The sequence below is a fragment of the Macaca thibetana genome, chromosome X (genome assembly GCF_024542745.1).
Source record: "Macaca thibetana thibetana isolate TM-01 chromosome X, ASM2454274v1, whole genome shotgun sequence".
NCBI lineage: Eukaryota > Metazoa > Chordata > Mammalia > Primates > Cercopithecidae > Macaca > Macaca thibetana.
The window spans coordinates 40,158,969-40,184,169 of NC_065598.1; the positions used below are offsets into that span (position 1 = coordinate 40,158,969).

At 45.7% G+C, this 25,201-nt stretch overlaps 2 protein-coding genes across 5 annotated transcripts; one reads left to right on the forward strand and one right to left on the reverse strand.

Moving 5' to 3' along the window:
• The first annotated feature begins 1,093 nt into the window (after window positions 1–1,093).
• MPC1L (mitochondrial pyruvate carrier 1 like) lies at window positions 1,094–1,911 on the forward strand. The gene is given in 3 exon segments (XM_050777614.1): window positions 1,094–1,234; window positions 1,561–1,765; window positions 1,768–1,911. Coding segments are annotated over 3 exon segments (399 nt in total). The 3' UTR covers window positions 1,821–1,911.
• On the reverse strand, window positions 1,895–25,076 carry CXHXorf38 (chromosome X CXorf38 homolog). Of its 4 annotated transcripts, none has more exons than XM_050777612.1 (7): window positions 24,748–24,999; window positions 24,450–24,584; window positions 16,737–16,856; window positions 14,740–14,889; window positions 14,266–14,445; window positions 8,409–8,568; window positions 1,895–3,457 (listed from the first exon to the last, which is right to left on the reverse strand). In XM_050777612.1, the coding sequence occupies exons 1-6, from the start codon at window positions 24,961–24,963 to the stop codon at window positions 8,410–8,412; spliced, it is 960 nt and encodes a 319-aa protein (XP_050633569.1). In that variant the 5' UTR covers window positions 24,964–24,999; the 3' UTR covers window positions 1,895–3,457; window position 8,409. The 4 variants fall into 4 exon arrangements, with proteins under 4 accessions (XP_050633569.1, XP_050633568.1, XP_050633567.1 ...); XM_050777611.1 differs by lacking the exon at window positions 1,895–3,457 and adding an exon at window positions 4,737–6,257; XM_050777610.1 differs by lacking the exon at window positions 1,895–3,457 and adding an exon at window positions 4,737–6,378.
• Between the last annotated feature and the right edge of the window lie 125 nt (window positions 25,077–25,201).

Genomic DNA, 25,201 nt, shown 5'->3' on the forward strand with positions numbered 1-25,201 from the left:
GGATTACTGCGTTGTGGTTAAGTAGGGGTCCATCCTTGTTTTTAAGAGACAGATGCTAAAATCTTAAGGTGAAATGTCACCGTGTCTGCAAGTAACACTCAGGCAAATTATGTAAGGGCTAAAATTCTGAACCTGGTTGAGGAATTTTGTATCAACATCTAGTCAACACTGTCCAGGGACTAGTCAGAACAAGTAGTTTCCCTTCGCATGGCTGAGAAGCAGGTAGCCTGACCCACTCCTCTCCGGGTGGCACGAGTAACCCTCAGCACTTAAAAGCGGCTGCAGCCCTGTGGGGAACGAAGGCTGAGGCTGTGGTTCCACTTCTGACAGAGGACACACACATGCACGCATGCTGTATGCACTTTATGGCAGTCCATGGAAGGCACAAAAGTGCAAGGGTGAGGCTGCGCCCCTCCCCTAACCTCCACAGGAACATATGACAGTAGCACAGGCTGTCTAGAGCACTTTACAGTAGTCACGTCCGCCCAAGGGTGAAACCACACCCTTTCACCACCACAGAACAGCGGCAGGTGCTGTCTGGAGCACTTTAGGGCAGTCAGGCAAACGTGCGAGGATGAGGCCAGGCCCCTTCACCCTGGCAGAACCGCTGCACGTGCTTGTGGAGCACTTTACAGCAGTCATGCAGAGGCGTGAGGGCAAAGCTACGCCCTTTCATCCCCACAGAACAGCGGCATGTAGTCTGGAGCACTTTACAGCAGTTACTTGAAGGTGCGACGGCAAAGCCACGGCCTTGCACCCCCGTAGAACAGGAGCACGTGCTGTCCGCGGCACTTTAACGGCATTCAGGCAGAGGCGCGTGGGTGAGGCCACTCCCTTTCGCCCCAACAGAACAGCGGCACGTGCGGTCCGGCGCACTTTACGGCAGTCAACGCGAAGGCGCCAGGGTGAAACCATGCCCTTTCATTCCGACAGAACAGCTGCACGTGCTGTCGGCGCACTTTATGGCAGCCACGCGAAGGCTCGAGGTTGCTAGCGTGCGCCCAGTCAGGGTTGGCTGCGGATACTGGGCTTTGCGCTCTATTTCGTTGTGGTCTGGCTGTCGGTCCGCAGGCACACCTACGGCTATTCCATCATGGCGAGGGTAGCGGTACCGTGGTGAACGATGAGAGATCACTTCCAGAGCAAGGAGTTCCGGGGATACGTGAGCAGCACTCACTTCTGGGGTCCCGTGTTCGACTGGGGCCTTCCGCTGGCTGCCTTTAAAGACATGAAGGCAGGCCGGGCGCAGTGGCTCACGCCTGTAATCCCAGCACTTTGGGAGGCCGAGGCTGGTGGATCACCTGAGGTCGGGAGTTGGAGACCAGCCTGACCAACATGGAGAAACCCCGTCTCTACTAAAAATACAAAATTAGCTGGTCCTGGTGGCACATGCCTATAATCCCAGCTACTAGGGAGGCTGAGGCAGAATTGCTTGAACCTGGGAGGCAGAGGTTGCGGTGAGCCGAGATCGTGCCATTGCACTCCAGCCTGGGCAACAAGAGTGAAACTCCGCCTCAAAAAAATAAATAAATTAAATAAAATAAAAATAAAGACATGAAGGCGTCGCTGGAGATCATCAGTGGCCGCATGACGACAGCGTTCATCTTGTACTCGGCGATCTTCATGCGCTTCGCCTACCGCGTACAGCCTCGAAACCTGCTGCTGATGACGTGCCACTGTACCAACGTGATGGCGCAGAGTGTGCAGGCCAGTCGCTACCTACTCTACTACGGCGGCGGCGCCGAGGCTAAAGCCCGCGACACTCCGCCGTCGCGGCCGCCACCAGCCCGGGTTCCCAGCCCCCGAAACAAGCTTCTTAAGAACTGAGAGGGCCTGATCGCATCTCTGCAGGTCACAAGCACTGAACTGTCATTCCTCCTGAAAAAAGGCCAATGAAGACCTCGGTTTTGACTCTAAAACAGTGCGAATCTGACTTAAACCTGCAGTTTGATTAATAAAGAAATACAAAGTAACATTGAACTGAAGTTGAGTGTTGCCTCTTTTGTAAACTGGAAATGTTTTTTAGAAGGGGAGGATGGATTAGCTGGTCTTTCTCTTCACAGGACCTGCAACTCAAGATAGTTTAATATGGGGGAGGAAGACTTTGAATGTAAAGCACTTCACAGCTTTTTTGTTTTTTCTTAAAGCTCTCTTGGGAACATATTTTTGTTACTTGTTTTGGATGTCCAGGGCAAACAGGGTTGCTTAGTATCACACATGACTCACAACTTGGTGCAGTCACAAATCTGTACGTCAAAAAAAGTCTGGGGGCTCTTTCTACTGAGGGAAATGTTTCGAAGTGGGTTTTAAATGAATGTCGTGAGGTACAGTGTAGCCTTAAGGAGTCCTCAAGAGAACCTAGGATCTCTTGGTGACGGAGAGCAATTATAGAATTAGCCATGGAGACAGGATAAACAATTCTGGGGACAATTGCCATCAACCCTGGGATTCTAGGTAAATAGGTAAAAGGACAAAATCATTCTTTCCTCCTTTTCTTATCCTTAAAAACGGGGGAAATGGCAGTTTGCAGAACTGGTTACCTATCACTCTGTCGAATGCTAGCTAGAGCTGGGGGTGAGGGGTCAGTGGTCAACAGCGGCAGCTCGGAGTATTCCCCTAGGAATCTTGGGGGGTTCCTACGGACTCTTAAATCACAGAGCCGAGAAAAGGGAAACGAGAAGGGTGGGGTAGTGGGGCAGTAGGCTAAGGCGATTACCTACATAGGAGAGGCTGCCCTCTACGATTTGACCCCAAAATTTTCCCTGCCCCTGCCTCTGAAGGATGCGGAAAGTTCCAGAGTGTTTACTGGTGAACCCCAAAGTAGGTGTTCAGAAGTATTCGACCCTGCTTTAGATAGAGTTTTCAAATGCAAAGAAATTTAAAAGCACTATCAAAGATTCTGAAGACATCAGTTCTTGGACAAAACGGGCACATTTGTGGAATTCTAGAAGATTCCCCTTTATCTTCTCTGGCATTAAAGCAGTAGTCCTCTTTGTGGGCAGTCTCTGTGTTTCACGAAATTCTGCATGTGGGGACGGGGGTGGGGGGTGGGTGGGAAACGAACTATGGGGAAGTAGTGAATTATCTATGGCCATGTAATCACCCCCAACACTTAGTTTAAAACAGTTACCTGACTTAATTTCTGAAGTTCAGGAATCTGGGAGTGATTTAGTGGGGGACTTCTGGCTCAGGGATTCTCAGCTGTCAGCTGGGGCTGCAGTCTCTGAAGATTTGACTGGAGCTGGAAGATCCACTTCCAAGCTCATTCATAGTTGTTTGCAGGAGGCTTCAGTTCCTTGTCATCTGGGCCTCGCCATATGGCTGCTTGTGACATGGCTTCCCCCAGAGTGGTGTTCCAAGAGACAGCCCAAGATGGAAGTTCTAGCCTTTTACAGCTTCATCTTAGAAGTTACATACCATCACTTCTGCTGTGTTCACACAAAACAACTCTGGTACACTGTGGGAGGACAATACGAGGATGGGAAGCAGGCATTGTTAGGGGCCATCCTGGATGCTGGCTACCACATGTGGTGCTAAAATAATTTTCATGCCTTTCTGGTAGTCAGTAGGAAAGTAAAGCATGTAAATTTGTTGCCTACCTTCCCAAAGAGAGGTCACAAAATGCTCAGTTTACTGTTTTGTGGTCATTGCTAACATGCACATATAGAGCATGGGTTTGAGAAGCAGAAATCTCTGGAAGATAACAGTGGGTCTTAATGTTTTAGATAATTCAGACTACAATGCAGTATTAAAAACCAGTTCTTAAAGTTATGAAATGAGTAACTTTATATCCACTTCACTAACAATTTCATAAGTAGAAATTAATATATTTTTAGGTTGTCTTACAATATGCATTTTGTAATTTGAGTCTATTTCAATGAAAGGCCACTGTCTGTTGAAGACATTTCAGAGCAGGTAGGTTTCTAATTAACCTCGTGAGGGAAAAGGAGGTAATCTCTGCTGCTAATTTCCTATTACTCTATACTTACAATTTAGAGGTCAAAACAATTCAAGGAAATGTCCAAAAGATTGCAACACCTCCACAATAATGCAATGTTTCGCTTAGGGCATCTAATTCACAATATGCCCACCCAACTAAGTGAGCTAACCCTTTGTTGCCTAGGATATTAGTGTTTAAAGCCAAATAGGTAATTCATACTTTAATAAAAATGAACCTTTTAAATCATTAGGGTAACAATCATTTCATAATCTTCCCAAACTCTCAAACGTAATCCTTTCTAACCTTGGCAATTTAAACTGTCTACAGATCTCCACAACTTTATAAAGCCAGTAACATTTTTTGAATTGGCAGAGCTAGTTTTCCAGTTTTTGTCACCAACGCACTTTAGTCATTTCCCAGAATCAGGTGTTTTACTCTGAGTTGAATATGTAATGTCTTCCTCCTTAGGTACTCTGAGCTCCCTGGTGAAGAACAGGATAAATCCAAAGAACTGCTTTATCTTTGCAACTATAATGCTAATACCATTTTTTTCCTCTAATTCTTTCAAAACTATGAACCACATATTGTGTCCCAGGGAGAGGCTGACAACAAATCATATTGCTGGACGAAGAAGACAAGGCGGTTCACAATGAAACAGACAGCCCTATGCAGAAAGTGATCCATGTGCTGGGCTTCTTCCCACTGCCCTGACAATTTGCAGGTGACCCTGGAGGTGGAGCTACAAAATGGAGGAATGGAGGCTACAACATAGCCCAGGAAATGCGACACAGCCAGCTTGCAGTTTGAATTTATATTTTATTATTCTGAAATATAAAATTTTAAAAACATTCAAAATACACCAGTACATGTTTGTTATAAAAATTTCACCCAGGAGGATATAAAACAGAAAAACCAAATATTCCTTCTAACTCTCCCCTCTACCTCAATTTCCTACAGAGGTAACACAGCGAAAAAAACTGGGGAAAAGCAAACAACTTTCCAGACCTCTACTATTCTAAAACACAAACAACATTATAGCTTGCTATGCATTATTTTCTTGTGTTTGTTTTTTTGGTTGTTTTTTAGAGACGGAGTCTCCCTCTGTCACCCAGGCTGGAGTGCAGTGGTGTGATCTCGGCTCACTGCAACCTCCACCTCCCCAGTTCAAGCGATTCTCCTGCCTCAGCCTGCGGAGTAGCTGGGATTACAGGCACGTGCCACCATGCCCGGCTTTTTTGTGTTTTTAGTAGAGACAGGGTTTCACCATGTTGGCCAGGTTGGTCTCAAACTCTTGACCTCAGGTGATCCGCCCCACTCAGCCTCCCAAAGTGCTAGGATTACAGGCGTGAGGCACCGCGCGCGACTGCTATGCATTGTTAAGCCTTTTGCTTTTCTAGTTAGTATGTCTGAGACCACTGCACGACCACAGTGCGGCGTCGCTTCATTCTTTCCAACAGTTGCATAAGATCCTGTAGTATAATGCGCTACACTTTAACAGTGCTGCTGTACACATCCTGTTGTGCACACCCTTGTGCCCAGGTGCACAGTTCCGTTAAATAGAAAGATATCAACAGGTTGATGTCTCTATATATGATGCTACATTGCCTTAAAGTCCTCTCTGGGGCTTTAAAAAGTTTTCGGAACCGTATCTTTATCAGAGCGGACAAATCCAGTAAGATGACAGCTCGTATACCATCATCCATACCTTACACATCCTTGTATTTATATCTACTTCAGGGGCTGGCACATGGTGGACCCTTGATAAAAGCTTGTGGGCAAACTAACTAGACACAGGTATAAAATGGAAGCGTTCATAACCCAAAGTTCCTAAAATTAGAAGTCAGATCTTAAATTGGTTAATGAATCAAGATTCCATTTGATCCCAAGTTTTGTATTGCACATCTAGAAGCTCGGAAATATTTCGCTAAGTTTCTTCATTTGGAAGAGTTGTGAGATGAATGAAATTTCTTTCTTTACTGTTGAAGTTTTCTCAAGGAATTCCATGAAATGAAGGGAGAAAGAAAATGTAAGACTAAAGATTAAATACTACCTGGACAAATTAGAGGAGGAAGTTACAGGCACATCTGCACTCATCTGGGCTTTCCAGAGTGATATTAAGTGCATTTTAACATAAAAATGTACACCAAATAAACCCCTGCCCTCCACCCATTCTACAGATGACATCCTTGGTAGGCGGCTGGATAGGCACACATCTTCACTGGGCTTGGAATGGAGCCCTTCCTGCAGGCAGCGAGGAACATGGCAATTCTGTTCCTGAAGGTCCACAGGCAACTTGACCCAGTTAAGTACCGCTGGCCTTGGAAACAAGTAGATGCGGGGAAAGGTGAAAGTGAGGCCGACTCCGCAGACCACTGCCTACGATGGGGCAGTCATTGCGCAGTTTGGGAAACCAGCAGGAGGAAGTCAGGAGTGGATGACTTTAGGGGTAAAAGGTATAGAAAAAGCATGAACGAATGTGTGAATTTGTTGAAAGAAAATGTTTGTCTTTGAATTTCCACAAGAATGATGCAATTTCATTTTTAAATTTTGTAATGAAGGACCAGGCTTAGTTAATAGCATAACTAACATTTAGGCCTGGGAATACTCCCAAGCTAAGAGGGGCCCTTCAGTCAAATGTTCACTGAGCATGTGAGGCCAGGCCCCAGGAGCTTACTTTTCAAATGTGTACCATAAACCAGCTGCCAAGCGAGAAGCTCCCCTGCTCCTGCCTGACATCCCTGCTTGTGATGCTGGCCTGGGTCCTGTCAGTCCACTGGTCACTCGAGTCACCATTCTCCAGCTCCCCACAGACCAGCCTGGGCCCACCTCCTTGCCCTACTGCCTTAGGCTACTCCAACCTAGTAGTAACAGTTTTTTGGGGTTTTTTTGAGACAGGGTCTTGTTCTGTTACCCAGGCTGGAGTGCAGTGGCATGATCATAGCTCACCACAGCCTTGACCACCTGGGCTCAAGGGATCCTCCCACCTCAGCCACCTGAGTAGCTGAGACTAAAGGTGTGTGCCACCATGCCCAGGTAATTTTTAACTTTTTTGTAGAGATGGGGTCTCGCCAACTTGCCCAGGTTGGTATTAAACTCCTGGGCTCAAGTGATCCGCCCACCAATGCTGGGATTACAGGCGTGAGCCACTGTACCCAGAGGCAGTAACATTTCTGTACTAATTGGAAACGACTAGAAAAATCGCCTTTCAGGCAATGTTTCTTCTTGCTTTCCTCTAAAAAGGAAATATTTCTTTCCTATCCCAGCATTTATATCCCAGCCCAGCCTTGGGCATCCTGGGTGAATAGGAATAGGACTTGCCTGCTAGTGGGTGGAGCACTCCAGGTAAGCCTCTGGCACAGGCCTGGCCACACACAGCCTTTACTAAGTTAAGCAGTTACAGTTTAGGACCAGAAAAGAAATTCACCTTTTAAATAGCAAAAAAATCCCTGGATGGTAGTAAGTTTTGTTGCTGTTGTTTTTTTGGGAGACAGAATCTCGCTCTATTGCCCAGGCTGGAGTACAGTGGCATGGTCTCAGCTCACTGCAACCTCTGCCTCCCAGGTTCAAGCGATTCTCCTGCCTCAGCCTCCCGAGTAGCTGGGATTATAGGCACATGTCACCATGCCCGGCTAATTTTTGTATTTTTTTTTTCAGTAGAGATGGGGTTTCACTATGTTGGCCAGGCTGGTCTCGAACTCCTTGCCTCAGGTGATCCACCCGCCTGGGCCTCCCAAAGTGCTGGGGATTACAGGTGTGAGCCATCACGCCTGGCCTGGTATCAAGTTTTGGCAAAGAGTATCTAATATTTTTTATTGCAATAGATTATACAACCCCAAGTTTACAAATATTAAAATAGTTCCAAAGAGAGGAAAGTCCAGGACAAAACAACAAAAATTCCTTTTTGTCTGGGTACAATAGTCTGGTAACTTTTTCCTTTTGCACAGAAAAGGATGTCTGAGACGGAAGCCATGCTGACTTTCACAGAACATGCCTGATTTTTGTTGACAGGCAACCTAAAATGAAAGAGAATGCTTGATTTGATTTTTTGATTTTTTTTTAATTTGAGGGGAAAAAAGTAAAATGCTGAAGATAGTTACTCATTTTAAGAAGTTCTCCTTATGGAAACTAATCAATTGCTATTAATGCCATGGTAAGAGCCAGGCATCAATGGTGTCATTTTAAGGCAGAAATGCTTTTTGATTATGTTATAAAGCTGATTCATTTAATTCTAGACCAATGACTTCAGGTATATTTGGCTAAACAGGGAGTTGATGTTGAATTACTTCACAGACTTAAGAACCGTTAAGTAGAGAACGAACACAAACCTCAGTGTCCTCTCTTTGAAACAATAAGGACAAACTTCAGATTAGACTGTTGTGTGTTCATGATGGCCTCACATGAGAGAACAGACATGAAAGAGATGGGGCGATTCTGTCCTTCTTTAACACCATCATCTGCCTGAACTCACCTCAGGCCTTCCTGTCAGGTGTCTGTCTCCCAGGTTCCTGTGAATCCAGTTTCTGATGTAGACGGAGGCTGTCTAGCTTCTGCATATCTTCTGTAAGGCCATTTCTAAGATCCTCATTGTTTCTCAGAAATTCCTTCACCACTTCTAGTCGATTTGAGAGCTGCAAGAGGAAACCATACAATGTACAGCTTAGACGATTTTATAGCAGATTTGTAATTCAAATGAAAAACCCACTAGCTCCCAGACTGGCTCCTACTCATATGCCCAAGAGACAGAAATCTTGGCTACAGGTATCTGTCCACAGACAGGTTAAAGTTTGAAAAACAAAAACAAAACAAACCCTTTAAAACAAAGCATCCTCCACTCAAAAAATAGTGGCCCAGGATAAGTGGTTCTGGGGGTACACAAGGGAGTATTTGCTTGTCTCCTTCCATTTTTTTGCTTTAAAACTTTCTGTCTTTACATGAAAGGGCATCATTTTATACATACACACACGTGTATGTGTATAAATAAATAAAATGACCTTTTCTTTTGAATTCTGTACCTGAATTATTATACATATGGATATATACATATATACGTGTGTGTATGTATGTGTGTGTGTGTGTGTGTGTGTGTGTGTGTGTGTGTGTGTGTGTGTATTTTTTTTTTGAGACAGTATCTCACTCTGTCGCCCAGGCTGGAGTGCAATGGTGCGATCTTGCTCCCTGCAACCTCCGCCTCCTGGGATCAAGTGATTCTCTTGCCTCAGCCTCCTAACTGGGATTACAGGAGCCTGCTACCACACCCGGCTAATTTTTGTTTTTAGTAGAGACGGTGTTTCGCCATGTTGGCCAGGCTGGTCTCAAACTCCTGACCTCAGGTGATTTGCCCACTTCGGCCTCCCAAAGTGCTGGGATTACAGGCATGAGCCACGATGCCCAGCGATGAATGCTTTTAAATGGGGAACCCTCAACTGCAAGTCAAGTCAGGGTTATATAAATCTAATGAAGAAAAGTAACGGAGCACTCTGCCCTAAGAGAGCAGTAGTTCTTAAACTGCAGAGTGTACGTCACTGATTCCCATGCAGTAGGTCTGGTGTGGAACCCCAGCAAATACTCACGTTATTGTGAAGTAAGCAAATGAAAGAGCCAGATGCCAGATGATGGACGCTGGGGATGGGAGGGAGGTGAATGACTGGCTAAGGCTGTGGCCAGGACGCACAGGGAGTGGGGAGGGACAGGGAGGAGCTGCAGATGATCAGAGGGTTTCAGATTGGTCAGTAAGTAGACTGGGAATGTGCCCTTCAGGAGCTGGTTAATACACAGCTGGAAACTAGCCTAGAGCTCCTGCAAGATGCTTGGGCTTTAAATAATAAATCTGAAAGCCATAGACATGTGAAATGAAGATCACACGGATGACATGGTTCACAGCATGCGTTAGGAACTGTGGGCACTGCATCGTTAGCTCTCAGTGACCGTGCCCGGTGCCCTAGACACACCCCAGGGTCCTCCTGAGGCTCTGATCAGATGTCCGTGATGGCACCAGCAGGGCCTGGGCACCACACGCATACTCCCAGATAGACTTTTGCCCTCAGTGGGGTGCCCCTCCACTTGTGCGGAGACTTTCTCACATGATAATCTGGGAACGGTGGTCCTTCTGCTGCCACCTCCTGACCCCCCCTGCAGACTCTCAGGACTGATGTGCTCTGTTCTACTTAGTTTCTTTTCTTTTGTTCAAGGCTTCAGTTCACTTTTCCATCCCAAATTGCCTTTCTTTTCCATTATCTTCAACATGAGTGTCCCATAGCTGACATTTCTTGGACTTGTTTTCTCCTTTGTGAAATGCAACAAATGCATTTACTCTTGAAATGTGCTTAAGAGGTGTTCTGGATGGGGTGATTATTTTAGCTTGGGGTTGGCAGGATGAATCAAAAGGAGGCTTAAAAAAAAGTATTAAGAACAGAGAAGGCTTTGTATGTTTATATGTAAAGGGGGAGGAGAAAGTAGAGATGGAAAAACTGAAAGTACTAGAAAAATTTGGAATGTAGAATATTCAGACTTGGACACTGAAGCCCAGCTTTGTCACTTAATTAGCTGTGTGACTTTGGCCAAGACATTTGACCTCTCTGAGCTTACTTCTAGGTACACAAATTAAGGATGATGATACCAACACCACCTAGGATTCTGGTGAGGATCAGAAATAAACTACTAAAAGCACTTAGCAGCTTTGGTCCATTCCCTCCTCCCTAACTACATTCATTTAATAAATGTCCAATTTACTCACAGTCTACTACGTGCTGGTCTACTGTTGGAGGCAAAAGACGCTCGGCAACTTCACTCTTCCAGTCACCTAAGCCAAAACTCTTGGCCTTGCTTTGATCTCTTTCTTTCTCTCACATGCCACACTGGCACACCTTCACATCACCTCTACACTTCTACCCTCAGCCTGGCTACCACCATCCTTTACCTGGTCCACTGCAGTAGCCTCCTACCAGTCGCCCTGCTTCTATCTTGGCCCCTCCCCTCCAGTACCCCAGGGTACCCTCACCACTGCAGCCAGGGGCTCCTTTTGTCATCCCAATGGCTCACAAGGCCCAGTAGGACCTGCTTCTGCTCCCTTCACTTCTCTGACCTCTTCACCCACTATTCTTTCAAATCCTCTTCCCCCAGATACACGCATGGTTAATCCTCACCTCCTTCAAGGTACTGCTAAGTCTCACCTTCTCAAAGAGGCCACCCTAATTACTCTACTGCAACCTGACATTCGTCCCCACTCTGCCAATCCTGATCACCCTCCCTCTGCTCTACACTGGATTTCTCCTTCTACTGCCCCACATCATGACCTTATTATGTTTACTGTTTAGTATCTGTCTCCCACTCTGGAGATCTTTGTCTGTTTCACTCACTGATGCATACCAAGCTTCTAGAACTGTGCCTGGCACACAGTAGGTGCTCAATAAAAATTTCTTGAATATAACGAATGAAGTGCCATTTTCTATCCTTTCCCCAGTGACCTTGAGTACACGCTGTCATCGTCCCTTATCCCTAAGCTTCCCTGCAGGTCTCTGTGAAGGTGGCTCCCTCACCAGGGTTTAAGAAATCAGTCTTGATTTTAAAGTCTGTGAAAATTATTTTCATGTTTTTTAGCCACTAACTGTGCTCAGTGTACTTTAGTTGGATTTTTTTTTTTTAACTCCCAGATCCTAACAGAGCAATGAGGGCTGGCAGGACTATGTGAAGGGCACTTAGGTGGCAGCCAAATTCTGGGGCAGATGAGCCCATGGCCGACACAAACTCCATGTTACAAGGGGCTGAGCAGCTGCTACTGCCATTTGGCTCCGCAGCAGAGTAAAATCTCACAATCACAGCAATACATGCACAGTGTATTTTAACGTGAGCCCACTTTTTCTACTGTTCTATACCTTTAAGGTTCACCAAACTAATAGAAAACTGTGGAGATGGTGAGCTCTCTGTGGCACTCCATGATGTGTTTGCAGGAGGTGTCACTGAATTACTACCATCAATCATTTTTCTCAACTTAGCTTTCTAACCCTACCCCTACTTCTTTTGGTTTGTTTCTTAGTTTGTTTCAAGAGATGGGGTCTCCCTATGTTGCCCAGGCTGGTCCCAAACTCCTGGGCTCAAGTGATCCTTTCACCTTGGCCTCCAAAAGTGCCGGGATTATAGGTCAGAGCCATCGCACCTCGCCTTTACCCCTACTGTTTTAACAAAAACAAGAAATAGTTCTTGATAACATTTATAACAAAAGCCCTGGGGTCATAATATAATCACTGTATTTCCTGATCCCAGGATGCACATTTTTTCCTATTCTAACATCTCAAATGAGAATGCATCTTACCATTGATAGTGTCTTATAATAAACTGGCAGCATTGTTTTTTCTTTCTTAGAAGTAACTGAAATAATGGTATATTTTACAATTGACAGCATTTTAGATTCATTGAAATCTGGTCTTAACAAATCCTCTGACTTTGGCAACTAACCCGAAAGAACATGGATAATCATATAGGGTACTGAACTTTCAGAAGTCGTCAAATTTCATATACACAGAAACCTGACTTCCAACTTTTTTGAGATAACATGCCAATCAATCCTCACATTTTGATCAATTGAAATATTATGAGAAATGCCAAGGTCTGCTGAAGAGAAAGCATGAAAAATGAGAATTTATTAACTCCACCTAGAGACTCCACCCAGAGAACAAGCCAATTAATCCCTATTTCCTTTCTGTAAAACAGAGATAATGGGGGTTCAAAACTTACAGCTGCCAGCTCCTCAGTATATAAGATCTGCAGCACAGCAGGCAGGAAGCCACAGGATCAGAAGGGGGAGACCTGCGGGCCAGCCCTCAGCCCCAGTGCAAGCTCTTTGGGGCCCTTGCCTCACATGCAAAGCAGGGGATATAAGATGACTGCCAGGTTCCCTTCCAGCTCTCAACTGACACAAACTCCTGGCTCTAGCTTCTGAAAACAGCAGCAGAAAGAAAACTGGGGCTCTAATGGCATTATAAAATAAAGACAGGAACCGAAACACACGGATTTAGGAAAGAGAAGATTAAACATTCTAATACATCATTTTAAATACCTATGGTGTACCATGGTAGGCACACCCAAAAAACCAGGGGTACCAAGTCCTTGTGCTAAAGGGGCTCACCATGCTGAATGAAGCACCTGGATCAAAGCTGGAATGGTTAATACAGGCATAGTTACCTGCAAGGAGCATGGTTCCGTGAATTTGCATTTAATAAACCCTCCCTATGTTTAATGAGGTAACCAGCAAAACTACTTTCCTTGGACAAGGAGGAATGGAGAGGTGAAATGATTTTTCCAAGATCTCCTGGTGATCTCGAAGTCTAATCCAGCCAGTGCTGGAATATTTCTGAACCTTGCTGGAATATAATTCAACTACTGTTAATTTATTTTATACCTTGCATGTGACAAAGGAGATTTGTTCCTCCTGTACCTGGGAGTTTAGACCATCATTAGCCTGCAGGTCCTAAACTAGAAACATTGATGATTCTTTAAACACTCCCCTCCCTACCTTCTCCACCCTTTTCCAGCCCCATGCCATGCTCCAAGTAATCTCCCTGGCCACCAAGATCCATCAGTTCTGCCCAGGCACTGCCTCCAGAATCCAGTTCCTCCACAGCCCCTAGTTTCTGTTCTCTCTCACCTTCACACGACTGCAAGAGCCTTCTGGGTAGTTGCTAGCCACTCATCCAACCTCCAGCTACCACAAGAGTTAACTTTCTAAAAGCTGTATCTGATCCTATTACCCTTTCTTGACTGCTTTTTGGGAATGAAGCCAAAACCCCGTGGCATGGCCTAGAAAACCTTTTGGCATGTGGCTCCAGCCCACTTTACCATCCTCAAACCTGGCCATGGCTCCTGTGCTCACCTGTCCTTGCCCAGGCTTAGACTATCCTTCCCTGCTTTTGCAAGTACTGTGCTCTCTGTCAAGAATCATCTTTTTCTCTTGCCAATTTGTCAGACTCTTATTTGATTCTGTGAGTCACAGCTCAACAGCATCTTCTTAGCAAAATCTTTTTTTTTTGGCAATCCCCCTGACCAGCAGAGAACGTCTGGAGCATTTTTTTCAGAATTCTATTGTAGCCCTTACCAGATTTTTCCACTTTGTGGCACAGATTAGGCACTCAAATGTTTGCTGATGTGAAAGTGAAAATATTTGTTAAGAGGTAATATTAATTTGTGCCAAAAGCATATTCACACTTCTGGAAATTATTTGACTTACAAATCAAAACCACCATTAATTATTTGTTAAGATGAGCTACTCTTCCTCCCCAGAATCTTTCTTTGTGTTGTTTACTCACACGGAGCCTATAACACTTTTCTTTTACCTCTTCAGGCAACACCTCTTGTTCTTCTGCTTGAAGATATATCTCTTGAAGTTTCTCCTTTAGTAACTGCATTTCTATTTCATTGACTTGGCTCTCACTCAGGTAAGTTCCCGTTTCACATTCACACCCATCTCGCTGATCTTCCTCAGGGATGTGAACAGCCCAGTCAGATGTCAACAGCTGAGGGATTGCCACACAAATATATGAACTGATTTCATGAAAAACGCATTCCACTGAATTACTCAAATAATTTGTAATTAAACATAATGAACTGGATCCATATTAATAGTGCACCGTGACCACAGAAAAGTTTCTCAGCCCAGTATAATTGCAGATTTCATATCAGCATTCTTTCCCCTGCTTACATTCTAACATTTAGGTTAAATCTAATAAACTTCAAATTCTAAATGTGTGGCTGTTGTTGTTTTCTGTCCCTTCATTCTGTATGCCAGAACTATTAAACATGATTTTTACCTGTTCTATTCTGGAGTATACTGCCACAATCTCTGGGATGTTCCTGAATTCATTCAGAAAATTTTGGATCTTCATCTGAAAATCTCGAAGCCACGTAGAAGATACTTTCATCTCTGAAGAGTGCATGATCTCATTACGACATTTAATTACCTGCAGAAAGACAAAAAGATAAAAGGCTTCAAAATCAAACAATGGGGTAAACTGAGATCTTTGACCCCAAAGAAAAATCATAGAAAGGCTTTGTTAATTACAAATTAACAAAAGCAGTCGTCAGAAGAGAAGGCCTGGAACTTTCTTGGGATCATGGGCATAAGCTGGCATGTACCTGTATCAGAGTGGAGGACACTTCAGACCTCCAGCCCCGTAAGTCAGATCCATATTTAGTTCCATCCTGTCTAGAGGGCAGACACCAAGAAGTGAAGTTCTCCTTCTGTCTTCAAGGGTCAGGCAGGTAGTCTGAGGGAAGCTGGCCATGTGTAATGGTAAGGAGTCATCTCCCTACTAAAAGACTGGTTCAGAGCTAACTGGACAGCAGAGGCCCTATCTGAAGGGGCAGCCTCTACTTAACATGCGGCTTGTTGCCATGGGAGTTGTATGAGCCTATGTTCCCAGATCTTCTGATTTTTCAAGAGAAACTGGAAATTTAGATTTTTATGACAACTAATTTGAAATTTTAAAAAATCATGCAGGGCACATAAGACATGACAATAAGTCAGATTATGGCCACAGGATTCTAGGAATAAAAAGATGGCTCCTGGGTAACAGTTCAGCCTTTTCTCCCTGCTTGAGTCTCTGGAGCTGATTTCCAAGCAATCCCGAAATTCCTAACATAACCTGTAGGTACCTGTTGGTGCCGCTGAGGCTTGAGGGATTGTTCAATCCCCAGTCACACAAATAAACATTAGTGAGTGTAAGAAATACAAATAAGCCTACAACTATCCTTAGCCCTTGAAGTCTTGTGGCCAGCTGGATATTCCACATTCCCCCAAAATCCCTTAACTTAAAACAACCTGCCAAAGAACAAGCTCATTGGCTCTGGGTATACCCACAGGATGAAGCAGCCAACACAAAAGTCTTTTAAATACTGTTGGAGCACCAGGAAGCTGGGTCTAGGGAGTTTCCTGATGTGGAAACCATGATGAAAAGAAAATAAACTTTGGCCACTATCTTTAGAAAAATGGTCTTGTCTAATCATGTATTAATATATAATTCATATAGTCTTCCACAGTTTGGTTAAAAGATATCAAAGGGTTCAACTACTATGATAGTTCTTTGTTTCTGCTGATATCATAAAGGAGTCTCAATCCTGGTAGTTGCTGGTATGCAGACAAAAGATACATGCATTTTCTCTACCTATTATAAATAATCCAGGTATAGCTATATACTCTTTCCAATGACCTTCAGGGTAATAAATGTATGAATTGTTCTCTGGTGAACTAGAGAAAAATTTAAATTTCCCAGAGGAAATCTAACAAGCACAGTGATCTATTCTGACACTGTTACCATCAGTATTCAAGTTTTCTTCAGTTCCATATCATTTGGTCTTGCAGCTGCTTAGCCAATGAGATTCAGAAGGGTAGGATTCCAACGCTGGCATACAACAGGCAGAATGATGCAATGTTCTGTATTTTTTTTAATAAGGAAAATTATTTTGGTTCTGTTTATGGCAGAACAGGGAAGAGACTTTTAGGTTCATCTACTTCAGCGGCAAACGGTACAATGAGTTGTTAGGAAACTAATTCAGGAGAACTACTCTTGACTGCGTTTGCACTGGGGTTCTTGGACATCACAGAAGACATGGTATGAGTCACACTAGCTTGCTTAGTGATGCCAACTTTGAACCCAAGTCTAACTTTCTTTGTACACCACTGTTTCGGGGAACTACTACGTGCTATACCCGCATGGCTGGCTTAGTATCACAGGTGTATCTCATGACTGGCTCTCACAGCATAGACCCAACAGACTCAGGGTATGCTTTTGAATCTGAAAGCTCTTACCTCTGTGACTTTCTTTCGATCAACCACGAAGTGATCGCAGGAGTTGATGAGACTTAAAAGAGCAACCGCATCACATTCCTCAGGTCCTCGTTTGTCTGCTAGTCCTCGGGGCATGAAGGCCTATAGCAAGGGAGGGAGGAGGGGGACCTGAGCCTCTTCCAACTCTAGGAGATGGAAAGGCGATGGTTACTTGTCTGTTTTCCAAATGATGACTGAAATTCTCTTACGCACTGAGGTTTCAACTTAGAGCCTCATGGGCCCAAAATGCAAGTAGGGAAACAGTGTCACAGCTAAACCTTGGTCAAGGGCAATAACTGAAGGGTTGTACTATCCCTGCTATTAGATACATATGATATAACTGGCTTTCCATCCTGTCTTAATGGCATATAAACAGAAAGCATGAGTAGAAGGCACCTTTTTTCTTTTCCTTACTGAAATTTCAGTGGTTGAGTTGTTAAATAAAAAGATTTAAAAATAAAATAAAAGTGGACAGATTCTAAACGACTTGAGGAAGTTCGGTATGGAAGTAATACATTAAGAGTCTGGGCTTTGGAGTGAAAACTGGGTTCAAACGCCAGCTCTGTCATTTGCCAACTGTGACCTTGGTCAAGTCACCCTCAGATTCCTTATCAGTAAATGGGGGATAACTGTCCTTATCTACTTCAAAGGATATTGTGAGAATGAAATAAGAGAATGCAGGTATAGCACTAGCACAGTGCTCGGTACATGCCAGTAACCAGGACATCAATGCAGGCAATTATTATGTAGATGGTGCAAGGCGAGTAGGACCCACATAGGAGTTACAGATAGAATCCGGGGATGGGAGATACTAGATATACCAGAAGGGCCTCAAGCTAGCAGGATCTTGCCTTTAGTAGGATTTTATGGCACAGACTCCCAAAATGGTGTTACAGGAAAGCTTGGGCGTATTTCTTTCCTGAAATATTTCTCAACTTATATCGGGATGCAACAACTTTACTAGGCTAAGAATCACAAGGGTACTCTCCTGCCAAGGAAGTAACAAAAAGTTACTCACAATAAACTCTAAATAGGCTGGGTACAGTGGCTCATTCCTGTAATCCCAGCACTTTGGGAGGCAAAAGCAGGAAGATCGCTTGAGCCCAGGAGTTTGAGGCCAGCCTGGGCAACAAAGCAAGACTCCCATCTCTATTAAAAAAAAAAAAAAAAAAAAAAAATTAGCCATGCATGGTGGTGTGTGCTATAGTCCCAGGTACTCAAGAGGCTGAGGCAAGAGGATTGCTTGAGCCCAGGAGTTCAAGGTTGCAATAAGCTCTGATTACACCACTGCACTCCAGCCTGGACAAGAGAGCAAGACCCTGTTTCAAAACAGAAACAAAAACAAAAAACAACAAAAAAGACCTATTTTATTTAAGAGACCTGTTCCATTGAAAACACATCTCAATAGGCAAGCAACTACAATGCCTCCTACAGGGCTGCTCATGAAAGCATTCTGAAAAGGCTGGGGTAAGTGCTCATGTATGCCAAGGAGAGTCAGCGCTACGTTCCTGATGGTGGTGAAATCATACACCTGAGTCCCACATAATTCAGAATTTTGTAAACCCTGGCTGGCCCCTATCAACAGGTACAGTAGCCAGTACCATCACTATCTTTCTGTGCCTTAATAGCCACAGACATGCTGACCCTCTGAAAGAAATCTATTATGGGCCGGGCGCACATCTGTAATCCCAGCACTTTGAGAGGCCAAGGCGGGTGGATCACCTGAGGTCAGGAGTTCAAGACCAGCCTGGCCAACACGGTGAAACCCCATCTCTACTAAAAATACAAAAACCAGCCGGGTGTGGCGGCACGTGCCTGTAATCCCAGCTACTTGGGAAGCTAAGGCAGGAGAATCGCTTGAACTCAGGAGGCAGAGGTTGCAGTGAGCCAAGATTGCTCCACTACTCTCCAGCCTGGGCAACAGAGTGAGACTCTGTCTCAAAAAAAAAAAAAAAAAAAAAAAAAGTCTATTATGAATGCTACAAAGGTTAACGAAGAAGCTAACTAACTTACCACAGGCAAACTAATGCCATGAAACTGAGGAAAAGAAGCTCTGAAAAATACAAAAAAAAAATTAGTCAGGCATAGTGGCATACACCTGTAGTACCAGCTACTTCGGAGGCTGAAATGGGAAGATCACTTGAGCCCAGGAGGTGGAGTTTGCAGTGAATTGAGACTATGCAACTGCACTCAAGCCTGGGCGACAGCGCAAGACCCTGTCTCAAAAAGAAAAAAAAGAAACTGCTGAATTCAGCTGTTGCTGGGAAGAAAATGCAAAGTTAGTGGGGTCTTAGTCACCTCCAAATCAGGTGTAGTAGTTTTTCTTTTCCATTATAAGGTAGGTCCTGTCTGGCATTTTTCTCACCAATATAAGCCAATCTCTTCCACGTTAAAGTTTTTGTTTTGTTTTTTAGAGACAGGGTGTTGCTCTGTTGCCCAGACTGGAGTACACTGGCACAATCACAGCCCACTGCAGCCTCAAACTCCCAAGCTCAAGCGATCCTCCCAACTCAACCTCCCAAGTACCTGGGAGGATTACAGGCATGCACCACCATGCTTGGCTAATTTTTTGTATTTTTTGTAGACATGGGGTTTCGCCATGTTGCCCAGGCTGGTCTTAAACTCCTGGAGTCAAGTGATCCACCTGCTTCGGCCTCCCAAAGTGCTGGGATTACAATCGTGAGCCACTGTGCCTGGCCTTGTTAAAATTTTATTTTAGTAATTATTCCCTTTCTTCAGAACTGGAAGCCAACAGGGAGGCTCTGCGGCATCCTTGCAGTGAAAGCAGTGTCTTAAAATTGTACTGCATACCACCGTGTTCCACACGCCAAACGCACAGCAGTGAGAAACATGTTATTGCCTCTATCCTCCACTGTCTCTTTGCTGAGTAGGAGATGGGGCTGGAAAATAAACAGAGGCCCAATCGTGCCAGGCCTTATCGGCTCTGGAAAGGTGTGGGGTTTATTCTAAGGCCATCAGGAAGCCATCCAAGGGTTTTAGGATGATCTGATTCCCATTTGAAGACTGTACATGCTGCTGTGTGAAGGACCGACCACAGATGCTCAGAGCAGCAGAGGCCTGGTAGAGGCCTGGTAGGAGGGTGAGAGTTGTGATGTGGAGATGGAAAAGAGGATTCCAAAAGTATTTTGCAGGTACAAACAAGGAGAGAGGGGGTACTGAGAGGGAAAGAGATGAAACGAGTGATTCTAGAAAGTTGGTAATGGGGAATGGGCATAGGGTAGGGGGCAAAGACAAACTGTTCTACTTTCAAACTAAATAAAATGTGCTCCATAGGCGATGGAGTGGAGGGGGTAAGTAAGCAGTTGGATGTGTGCGTCTAGAACTCAGAAGAGAGGGCAGGGCTAGAGCCACCAATTTGGGAGCCAGTTAGCATTTAACACCACAGGCCTGGGCAATGTCACCAGAGAAGAAGGGAACAGAAGAGGCCCGGCCCCGAGTCCCGGGGAAGGCCAAAAGACATTCAGAAGGAGGCTGAGCAGGAAGAGCCAGGGAGATGGAAGGAAAGCCAAGAGGGTTTCAAGAGCAGCCAGTAGTGCCAAATGGCTCTGGGAGGTAAGAGAGATGAGGTCATAGATGCAGTGGAGTGACGGGGGCAGAAGCCGAGGCACAGTGGGTTGAAGAGGAAGTGAGGGCAGAGAAGAAGAGAACAGGCATGAAACCTCTTTTTTGAGATGCTTTGCTGGATATGTGTATAGGAGGCAGATAGAGAAATGGGGAGACAGCAGGAGAGAATGGATCAAGGGACATTTTTCTTTTTGTCTTTTTTTTTCTGAGACAGGGTCTTACTCTGTCACCCAGGCTGGAGTACAGTGGTGCCACCACAGTTCACTGCAACCTTGACCTCCTGGGCTCAAGCAATCCACCCATTCCAGCCCCCCAAGTAGCTGGGATTACAAGCACACACCACCACAGCTGGCTAATTTTTTTTGTATTTTTTGGTAGCACACACCACCACAGCTGGCTAATTTCTTTAGGTATTTTTTTGTATATTTAGGGGTTTCACCATGCTGGCCAGGCTGGTCTTGAACTCCTGAACTCAAGTGATCCACTCGCCTCGGCCTCCCAAAGTGCTGGGATTACAGGTGTGAACCACTGCGCCCAGCCACGCCCGGCTAATTTTTGTATTTTTTTTGTGGAGACAGTTACAGGGTTTCGCCATGTTGCCCAGGCTGGTCTCGAACTCCTGAGCTCAAGCAATCTTCTCACCTCTGCCTCCCAAAGTGCTGTGATAACAGGAATGAGCCACCACATCTGGCCTCTTGAAATCTTATTTTCCAAGTATTTATTCAAGTGTTTTTTAAAAAAACAGCTTTCTTGAGATATAATTCACCCATCTACACATTACAATTCAGTGGTTTCCAGCATATTTAAAGAAACCATCACTACAGTCAACTTTAGAACATTTTCATTGCCATGAAAAGAAACCCCATACCCATTAGCTATCATCCCTCATTCCCCAAAGCCCTAGCAACCACTAATCTACTTCTGCTTCTGTGGATTTGCCTATTCTGGACATTTCTTTTCTTTTCTTTTCTGAGACGGAGTTTCGCTCTTATTGCCCAGGCTGGAGTGCAATAGCACAATCTTGGCTCACGGCAACCTCCACCTCCCAGGTTCAAGCGATTCTCCTGCCTCAGTCGCTGAGTAGCTGGGATTACAGGCATGCGCCAACACGCCCGGCTAATTTTTTGTATTTTTAGTAGAGACAGGGTTTCTCCTTGTTGGTCAGGCTGGTCTCAAACTCCTGACCTCAGGTGATAGGCCCATCTCGGCCTCCCAAAGTGCTGGGATTACAGGCGTGAGCCACCGTGCGGACATTTCTTATAAATGGAGTCTAAATGGAATTTATATAAAATGGACATGTCATATAAATATAATATGTGATTGGCTTCTTTCACTCAGCATACTGTTTTCAAGATTTATCCACATTGTAACATGTATCAGTACTTCATTCCTTTGTTACATTGTTACAGCAAAACAATATTCCATTGTACAGAGATACTGCATTTTAAAAATTCCATTCATCAGCTGATGGGTATTTGGGTTGTTTCTACCTTTTGGCTATAGTGAATGGAGCTGCTATAAACATCTGTGTACACTTTTTTGTATGAATGTATGTTTTCATTTCTCTTGGGAATATACCTAGGAAGGGAACTGCTGGGTCATGTGGTAACTGTTTAATTCTTTCTTTTAAAAAATTTAAATAAACCATGGCTATATTAAAGCTTTTTCTATGGAGATGGGAATGAGCTGCAAGAGAGAGAGTGGACAACTGAAGCCTCAAAGGCCTTGAGCAAGAGAAAAGGGATAAGATCCAATACATGAGTGGAGGTATGAGGCAATAAGAGGAGAGACACCCTTCCTCCTCTGTAGCAGAAGGAAATAGATGGTGCACATGGAGATTAGTTGGTGTTGGCAAAAAGAAGAGGAAGTATAGTCAGCCCTCCATATCTATGGGTTCCACATTCATAGGATCAACCAACTGTGGATGAAAAATTCTCAGAAAAATAAAATAATACAATAGTAAAAAGTAATAGAAATTAAAAAAAAAATAGCATAACTATTTACATAGCACTTACATTGTATCAGGTATTATAAGTAATCTAGAGATGATTTAAAGTATATAGGAACATGCAAATGCCACATACATCGTTTTGTATCAGGGACTTGAGCATCTGTGGATTTTGGTATCCTTGGGGGTCCTGGAAGCAATACCCCATGGATAAGGAGAGACAACTATATATGTCCAGGGGCCTCCATCAATTCCGTGAAGCATGAGCAAGGGCGGAGGAACGGGAGTGGGGATTTGCTGAGGAAAAGTAGTAGTCTCCAGAAACAGAAGCCTAGAGAGAGATGTGGCCAGACCACTGGGGCTCATGATCAAGAATGAAAGTGAAACTAGTCAGCTCCCTTGTGAGATTCTTTCCCACTAATCAGAAGTAGAAAATGTTGTCATCAGGACTGGAGTTGGGCCAGGCAAGTTCAGAGAAAGGAGGAAAAAAAAAAAGCGGAGATAACAGCAAGGGACTGATTATACTGATAGGCCATGGAATCTGGGCTAGCTGAGGTGACAAAGGCAGGCAGGAGGGCAGAGGGTGCTGGGTATTCAGGAAGCAGTGGAAGCCTCAAAGAAGCGGAAGTAGTATGGGGCACAGGGTTGGGGGCAGGGGTGTGTGAATAAGTGTGCCAAAGGCCAGCAGGATGTTAGACACTGAGACTTCCTGTGCTAAGGTCCAGGGTGTGAGCATGCAAGCGGGAGGCTGAGTGGGAGTACAGCAGAGGATGCTAGAATCAGGAGCCCAGAAACTGAGAGGATGGGGTTGGACTAGAAGGTCTGTAAATGACAGCAACCAAGAGGAGCAAAGAGGGGTATAGGTAGCATAGGCTACAAGAGGATTCCAACGGTGTGAAAGCAGCAACGGAGACCAAACAGATGAGGGACAGGCATTGCAAAGGGCAGAGTTTTCTTTCTTTCCGTTTTTTTCTCTTTTCTAGGTAAAAGTAGAAGTCAGCAACTCTATGGCTGCAGTGGGAAAAAAATGGGGAAGAATGTGTAGGTGTGGTGGGTTTGCCAGCTCGTGATACCCAAAAGTCTGGGGACCCCTGATATAGTTCAATTTTTTAAGACAGGGTCTTGCTTTGTCACCCAGGCTGGAATGCAGTGGTGTGATCACAGCTCCCTGCAGCCTAGACTTCCCGGGCTCCAGCGATCCTCTTACCTCAGCCTCTTGAGTAGCTGGGACTACAGGTACGCACTACCACACCAAGCTAATTTTTGTATTTTTTGTAGAGATGGGGTTTTGCCATGTTATCCAGGGTGGTCTTGAACTCCTGAGCTCAAGCCATCCTCCCACCTTGGCCTCCCAAAGTGCTGGGATTACAGGCATGAGCCACCGCGCCCAGCCCCAATTCCTTTCATTTTTGAGATTGGGGAGCACAAGCTGGCCCAGTGTCACACCACAGCAGCTGAGCCAGGACTCAGATCACCTGCTTCCCAGGCACTGCTCCTTTCCAGTGCCCACTCTGTGCCTGCTGATGACCACTGGCATGTAGACTGACTGCTAAAGTCAATTTGTGTTAGGAAGCCACTTCTGGCTGTCCCTCTCCGTCCCTTACTGGGCAAAAAAATTTCCCACTCGGTCTACTTAGTAAGTGACATTGCCAAGATCTGGACAGATCCGGCTGCCTACCCCATCCCCAGCTCCCCAAAGTGCCTTTACCTGGGCACTTAAGGTGCTTTCTATTTTAGCTCTAACTTCCCTTGGCTTACTCTGTCATCCTTATAGCTTCCTATAGCCAAAAAGAGCTGATGAGCTGTTCAGTGAGTCTACCCTCAAACAGGCCACACATGAGTCTCCCTCCCTCCCTGCCTGTGCTCATGATGCTCGCTCTACATCTTGCCCCTACATCTCTTGTAGAAATCTTTCCTATAACTTTCCAAGCAGGGGTAACAAACTCAAATGCCCTCAGGAAGCAGACAAATGCCCTCAGTGAAGCTTCTACTTCACTAAGCTGGGTTGGGTCCCCCACACCACCCTTGAACCGCCTAGATCCTTGATAAATCTCTCTCTCCGCATCTGTTTATGAGGCCCCGGCGACCACAGGACCAGACAGCCATCCCGAGTGCTGGGTGACCCGCCGCCTCCTCCTTCCGTCCCAGCCTCAGGCGCTTACCTTGGCCACCTCCCAGGCGTCCACGGGCCAGCGGCCCGGCCGGCAGTTTCCCCAGTGCACGTCTCCATTTCTGTTGACGTGATGTCTCAAAATCTCCTGTTTCCATTCAGCGCACACCTGACACTGAGGCTGAAACTACAGGAGGCGGCGGTGAGCAGGGGCCCAGGAGGGAGGGGCGTCGCGATTGGCCCTGCCTCGCGGAAGGAACAAGACACTTGCGCTCTGGGTCTGGGACAGGAACGGGGATGAGGAGGGGTGGGGTGGGCACGGTGGTCAAGGCCCCGAGCCAGGTGCTCACCTGACGGGCGCGCGGGCTGCACCGTGAGCCGCCGCGGCAGACGGCGCGTGGCCCCAGGCCGGGGGCTGCGGCGAGTAGGCCGTGGTGGAAGGAGAGCACCTCACGGCCGACGAAACCCTGCAGGCAGCTGCGCAGCAGCAGCAGGCAGTGGCCCGCCTTCACCCAGTTCTTGTACTCAGCGCAGTTGAGGCGCGCCGCTAGCTCCGACAGCACCATGTCTCCCCGCTTGTACCCAGAAGACTGCGGGGCGTGGCGGACAGCAGTGCGCAGGCGCGGCGGACGGCAGTGCGCAGGCGCGGAGCCTGGGAGGTGCCCGAGGCAGCGACGCCTGCGCCTGCGCGGCGCGGCGCCACCGATCCCGGGGCGGGGCGTCTTGACTTCCGGGGCACGTCGGCTCCACCCCACTTGGGTGACGTCTGACGTCTAAGAACTTTGGTGCTTGGGGAAGCAGCCG

Bases quoted from the DNA above. Each gene is read 5' to 3' on its own strand.
- CXHXorf38 (XM_050777612.1), bottom strand. From the start codon at position 24,963: ATGGTGCTGTCGGAGCTAGCGGCGCGCCTCAACTGCGCTGAGTACAAG. The intron at 14,890-16,736 runs GTAAGAGCTTTC...GTCTTTCTGCAG, and splicing joins ATCGAAAGAAAGTCACAGAG to GTAATTAAATGTCGTAATGA. The intron at 8,569-14,265 runs GTAAAAGAAAAG...TTCCTCTTGCAG, and splicing joins AAGAGGTGTTGCCTGAAGAG to CTCTCAAATCGACTAGAAGT.